The sequence below is a fragment of the Fragaria vesca genome, linkage group LG3 (genome assembly GCF_000184155.1).
Source record: "Fragaria vesca subsp. vesca linkage group LG3, FraVesHawaii_1.0, whole genome shotgun sequence".
Classification (NCBI taxonomy): domain Eukaryota; kingdom Viridiplantae; phylum Streptophyta; class Magnoliopsida; order Rosales; family Rosaceae; genus Fragaria; species Fragaria vesca.
In genome coordinates, this window is record NC_020493.1 from 11312290 (window position 1) to 11319019 (window position 6730).

At 36.7% G+C, this 6730-nt stretch overlaps 1 protein-coding gene and 1 pseudogene across 1 annotated transcript; both read right to left on the reverse strand.

The window, feature by feature from the left end:
* Positions 1-2651: 2651 nt before the first annotated feature.
* Positions 2652-5218, reverse strand: LOC101298495 (secologanin synthase-like). Its single transcript, XM_004294140.1, has 5 exons — positions 4899-5218; positions 4348-4562; positions 3976-4223; positions 3481-3871; positions 2652-3300 (listed from the first exon to the last, which is right to left on the reverse strand). The coding sequence occupies exons 1-5, from the start codon at positions 5185-5187 to the stop codon at positions 2878-2880; spliced, it is 1566 nt and encodes a 521-aa protein (XP_004294188.1). The 5' UTR covers positions 5188-5218; the 3' UTR covers positions 2652-2877.
* Positions 5219-6185: 967 nt separating this feature from the next.
* The window catches only part of LOC101301091, a 1550-nt pseudogene continuing 1005 nt past the window's right edge, over positions 6186-6730 (reverse strand).

Consider the following 6730-nt stretch of genomic DNA (forward strand, 5'->3'; position numbering starts at 1 on the left):
CTGTGATTTTCAACCGTAGTCGTATTTCACCGTTCTAGTCATATCTTATTTCACGACTTTTTGCGTTTGAAGGTTCTACGTATAGTTTTTTTTCTCAGATGAGTTGTTGTCTAGATCTGCAAATATAAGGCACTTTAGCCGACGAAATTATATTTTTTCGTTGGCTAAACTTTTAAAAATTTCGTCGGCTAAAGACTTTAGCCGACGAATTTTTTTGTCGGTTAAACTTTTAAAAATTTCGTCGGCTAAAGTTCACAGACTATAGCCGACGAAAAAAATTATTCAGCCGATGAAATATTAATTTCGTCTGCTAAAGTTGACCATAGCCGACGAAAATTTTAAATTAGCCGACGAAAAAATAATTCGTCGGCCTGGTTTTTTTATTTTCGTCGGCTAAAGCCTTTCTTCTGGTAGTGCCATATGACTCATAGATCATCATAGAGTACAATAAAATAAAATTGTGCGTGTCTTGACTGGGACTTGAAAAATCTTTAACCGACAAGTGTTGGACTACTGATCCGTCAACGTGTTTTTCATCATCTAGTTATGTGTATGTACGTGCTTAATTAGCCTTAATTTAACTTACATGCATGGTTAGCAGGTACTATTGTGTGTAAAATTATGTTTTTTTTTTTTTTTTGGAGAATAAATGTGTAAAACTAAGTTGAAGAAGTAAAAACATCTTTAAGAGTTGAGACGAGAAACTGAAAAAGATTACAGTGAGGTCTCAGATTATATTTCATTTATCATTAACATGGCTAATAAGCCAAATAATCAAGCGATGTCGACAGTAGAGTATGTTTAAATCATCATTGGCCTCAACTAAAATCTTGGAAAACCATCAAAGCGATAAGAAAATAAGATTGTTTGAAAAAAAAAAAAAAAATTTAAACTGAGAAATTAAACATGAATCTGAAATAGAGTCAGAGGAGCTTGAATTTTAGTAAATATCATGGATTCATGGGATGGGAAGAGGAAATACAGAGTTGTACGTACGTACCTGAATTGGTTGCATTCATCAAGAGCGTGCATATAGTCGCTTAGCTAAGAGCATCTCCCGCCCCTTTAGTAAAAGCCATAGCCATTTTAAGATTTGAGACATCTACGTCATTACTATATATTCATTCAGATTAATTTTGCAAACCCATTAGACTTGTACCGTAAGATTTCAATTGTTTGATCGACAAAAATTGATGCATGGGTTTAGATTTTTCTTGGTGCGTGGAGCATGATACCTAGCGAGAGTGATGCAGAACTCGATCGATCTGTCGGAATCATATTGGCCTTGCTCCCTCCCTCTAGCATCGATCTTCTAGCTTCTTCAGCTCGATCTAGCCACGCCCAATCCAATCCAATACATTCCATGCCCATCTTACTATTATATATGCTGAATGCTGACAAAAGCAAGGCTTAGAGCTGCCCAACTTGCCACTATGGCAATGTCCAATATTGCTAGCTAGCTAAGCTATGTGAGAATGTGAGAAAGAAAGAAATGTAGGTTATGGCTCTCATGGGTTGTGTTGTGCGTACTAAAAGTGAAAAACTAACTCCTTTATATACATGCGCGCATACTATCGATCGATGATGAGCAGAAAAAACGTTTTCTAGAAAATTTCCCGTTCTTCTCTATTGGTGTTAAGGCATAGAGCGCATAGTTGAAAGCTAGTCAATGCAACAAAGCCTACAAGTCGAACTTTGAACAGTCTCTATTGCCAAGAATTCCAATAATACTAGTCAATTTACTTGATGTTCACACATGCATGTATACTTGCTCATCACACAAGGCCAACCAAGTTGTATTTTTTTGCCAGGGAGGAGAATTAAGCACCTGATCAATGATCGATCCCAGCTCGATGCAAGCACTTCTGAAGAATACTGATGCATGCAGAAGAAATATTAATTAATTAGTGAATCTAAGAAAATGACTAAATGACTGGTAGTACGTTCATGCAGTTTCTTTTTATTTTCATTTTTTGTATTTATTTTATGACTAAACCGGACCTATATATGCTTGTGCATCAAAAAGTTACAAATTTTTATCACATGCTCTGTTATCTTATGTAATTTATGTGATGTAATATTGATAAAGGTTGATCTACGTACAAAGGTCGATCAATTTCAAGAACAGAAGAGGGTTCAAGAATCGGTCTTTGAGTTGGAGAAGTGGCCGGGGAAGAGAGCGTTCGAGAATTGCAGCCTGAGCGAGTGACTTGACAAGCTTCCTGCTTCATTGCAAAACCCGGTTGAATATATGGGCATGCTAGCTACATCAGAACTTCCGTAATGACAATACTGAATAGCAGCGTGAGTTATTGTTGGTTTTGCATGCATGCAGAGTTGGTTTCCAAGTAAATTCATCAGTTCATGCTGAGTTGGACTCTTTCTTGTAACAAACTAATTCAAATTAGTGATTTATGGTTAAAAACATAAAAAAAATCAACTCTCAGTGCTTGGTGGGTATAAGATTTTGGGATGCCTAGATGAAATTTTTCCTCGTTGAATGGCGAGTTACATCTGGGTTTCATTTTCGTTAAATGACATACATCACTCCCAGGAAGATATCATGATTAAAATGAAGTTGAATGACTAAAATAAAAGACAAACGAAAAAGAAAAATTGGAATAAACACGCTAGTGCGCAAACAAAGATGTACTGCTAACTCGCTAAGCATATAACTTAATATCGACAGAAGTTAACAAACATTTGACAAAGATTTCGCGCAGACTTATATGGTATATATGCAAACGAGTTCAGACTAACAAGTACAAACTTATAAGTGTGGGCGTGTGGCTAAATTATTATATCCTAACAAGTCGAGACTTATTGTATGGATAATATTTTGTTTGATATCATTCTTTTTACACGTACAACTGATCGTTAACGCTTCTGTAGAATGATAGGAACACCATACTGTGGTTTGATCATAGGTGCAGCAGGAGCATGAGCATAAGAGGGAGAAAGCTCAAAGGTAAAGTGTTGCAAGATCAATGCTATGGCCAATTTTGCCTCCGTCAGAGCAAAGTTCTGTCCAATGCAAATTCGAGGTCCGCCTCCGAAAGGGATGTATGAGAACGGGCTCTTTGTTGCCTTAGAAACTCCTTCCGAAAACCTCTCTGGCTTGAACTCATTAGCATCATTACCCCACAGTTCCTTGTCGCGGTGAATGTGTAGTGTTGATAAGCCGACCTCGACTCCAGCTGGTAGTGAGAATTTCTTCAGTTGTATGGTCTTGTTAGTGGTTCGAGAAAGCACAACAAGTGCAGGGAACAATCGAAGAACTTCGAGTTGAATCATGGTTACCTAGGGGAATTTGAAGTCAAGGTTACATGTCATTCCCCAAGTAAATTTCAAGTACAACATGCATCAAGGAACTATAATCAACAAAAATGTGAGATCATCAATTCTTTATAACGGGTACGTATTTCTTGTAATTAGAGAAAAATTAAGTTGAATTATAATTGAAATGTATAGTGTACTTACAACTTTAAGGTGAGTTAGGCCATCAAATTCTGGTTTGTTGCTTCCAAAGACTTGCAGAACCTCTTGTCTTGCTCGATCTTGCCAAATCTGATTTTGACCAAGTAAAACCACTGTCCAAACCAGTAATACTGAAGTGCTCTCTTGCCCGGCATAGTAAAACAGCTTACACTCCCCAATCACATCTTCAATACTCATCCCCACATCTTTGTCGTTCTTCCCATGTTCCTGAATCTCCCTCAAGTTTGATTCCATAAGTGCACCTAATAAGTCATCTTTGGTTGCTTCACCTGCGTTAATGGCCTGCTCTCTTTTATTTATAATACCCTTGAGTAAACCAGTTAGTTCTTTGTCAATCTGCTTCATCCTGTTGTTCATCTTAGTTGGCAGAAACCTATATAGAAATACATTTGTAATGAGAAAGTGAAACTACTGTGAAAGAATGGAGGAGACAATTGTAAATTTTTGTGCAACTACTAAAGATTATGGAAGTTTTACCTCCATCCTGGAATGTAAACACTTTGCACGCTTTTAATTGTATGTGCTGTTTGCTCTTTTATGAGTTTAAATATTTTTCTTCCTTCCAAATAGCTACTTCCAAATGCTGTTCGAGAAATTGCATCGGCCGTCAAATTTTGAAGAGAAGGCCAGACATCCAACTCACATGATGAACCCTGTTTCGAGACGCAGCTCTCCCACTCCTTAATCATCTCATCACAACTTTGGTGAAATGCCGGTAACATACGCTGTTGCAAAAACCACGTATAACAGAGATTAATAGTAATCAGAGAAGTATATGGGATGTATAGCTGCACATCACAAATGTTAAAATTGGCATATATCAATATTAATACAAATGATATTCGGTACCTTTAGTTTCTCTACATGGAATGTTGGATTGATGATTCTTCTGTGTTTAGCCCATTTCTCATCTTCATAACTTGCAAGACCTGTTATTAGCAACTTCATAAGTGGGTTTGATGGCCTCCGGAAATCCTCTAGTTTTGTAAAGACATCTTTTACGTCTTCAGGATCCATAATGTTCACCCTCGGTGTAGGGCCCATCCAAACAAAAGAGTTCGTACCTATAACAAATGTAATTTATGTAACTGAAATCACTGTAAATTAAGTTCACAAAAATCCCACAGTTCAAGTCCAAAACATGCTCGAGTGTTTCAATCTACTTGTAACTGATTACTGATGAATGATATTCATACTATGATTAAAAAAAAAAAAAAAAAAAATGCACAAGTTGATCAAGTCATCCTGTTCCCATGTGGAAGGATTAATATTCATCTTTAATTCTCGATAGATTACACAAAGAGTTACCTTTACACAGATTATAGATCGAAATCGAATCGAAACACATACATACACAAATCTGCTACAAACTTTATAATAATTAAACAGTATTTGCATACCGTAAGTTTTCACAGTTTGATTGAGGAAAGGGATGAACCGCGATGCTATGTCATGGGAGCTTGAGAGGATCATGGGTTTGGATTTTGCTTGTGTAAGCATGACAGAGTTTTCCTTCATGTCTCCATGAAAGATCCTGTAGGAATTGCCTTGAAGGCCTTGCTCCCTCAAACATCTTTCTAGCTTCTTTGGCTTCAGCCATAACCAGTCCAGCACACTCCATGCCCATCTCACTATTATGCTTACAAAAACAAGGCTCAGTGCCACCCAACTAGCCACTGCTACTTCCATATTTGACTGAAAGAAAGAAACAGATACAGAAACAGGTACTGGATTAGTGGATTGTATATATATTAATATAGTACTGAAATCGAAACAGCTAATTGACCTTTTCGAATGGAGGAAAATGCCTTGCACCTTCCCCTGTCTCTATCGACATCCAATTTTCACTACTAGTGCAACCAGCATATATAAGTATTATGCACGTGTTTTAATACATATTAGAAAAACTAAGGCAAATAGATAAGTTTGAAAATTTATGCACGTGTTTTATGCACGTGTTTCTTCTTTTTTTTGTTTGACAAACTAAATAGATAAGATTGAAAATTTTGTGAAATTACTTAAATATTCAATTGCGTAATTGTTTTGTTGTTATATATTTATAGTCTGTTTAGATATTTAGTATAAGAGTCTGGATCATCAAGATGAGACATCAATTTCGTTTGATAAGTTCTTCTCTATACGTTTTAGGATCAAAAGTACACTATCAAAATGACTTAAATAAGTTTGGTTTATTTTGGTATATACAATTTTATTTTTTGTTGAGACCAAACTAGGTGAGGCGTTAAATAATCAAAATTCAAAACAGAGTGGTTCGTAGACCTGTCAATTAGACCTATAAATTGACCGGATCTTGATCCGGACCAATGATTTTTAAACGGGTTTGGATTAAAAATTTAACTCGTTGATCCGTTAAGAACCTTGATCTGTTAACCCGTTTATTAAACGGATCAGATACGGATCGAGGTTGATCAAATCCGTTAAGGATCCGGATCCGTTTTAAAATAATTATTGTCAATGAACTAAATTTGTTCTGACCGGATCATATATTGTGATCCATAGTACATAGAAGAGATCGACCATGAGTATGATTGTGCCGATTTGACTTTATTTTTGAAGCCAACATATTTCAAAGAATTTCATTCCACACACTCACAACTCACAAGGATGTGCTTAATTTGAAGTAGAGAATGTTATTGTTTCACGTGCCATTTTAGTAACATCAAACCTTAACGTTTCTGTAAAATGATAGGAGCACCGTACTGTGGTCGAATCATAGGCGGGGAAGGAGCATCAGCATAAGAAGGAGAAAGCTCGAAGTGGAACTGTTGCAAGATCAATGATAAGGCTAACTTGGCTTCTAGCATAGCAAAGTTTTGTCCAATGCAGATTCGAGGACCGCCACCGAAAGGGAAGAATGAGATGGTACTCTTTGTTGCCTTGGAAATTCGGATTCCTTACGAAAACCTCTCAGGATTGAACTCGTTTGCATCATCACCCCACAGTTCCTTGTCACGGTGAATGAGCAGTGTTGGTAAGCTGACTTGAACTCCAGCTGGTAGTGAGAGTTTTCCGAGTTGTGTTTCCTTGGCAGTGTTTCGAGTAATCAGAACCAACGCAGGGTACAGTCGAAGAACCTCAAGTAGAACCATGGTTACCTAAGTGATCATACAGTCAAGGACTCAAGGTTAAGTTATAACCAGTACTGGAGGCAAACACAAGAATATATATATATATATATATATATATATATATATATATATATAGTACGTAC

Excerpts from the sequence above, each read along its gene's own strand:
- LOC101298495 (XM_004294140.1), bottom strand. The coding sequence starts at position 5,187 with ATGGAAGTAGCAGTGGCTAGTTGGGTGGCACTGAGCCTTGTTTTTGTA. Across the intron at positions 4,224-4,347 it reads TCCATGTAGAGAAACTAAAG|CGTATGTTACCGGCATTTCA; the intron begins GTACCGAATATC and ends TTTTTGCAACAG. Across the intron at positions 3,872-3,975 it reads GTTTACATTCCAGGATGGAG|GTTTCTGCCAACTAAGATGA; the intron begins GTAAAACTTCCA and ends ATTTCTATATAG.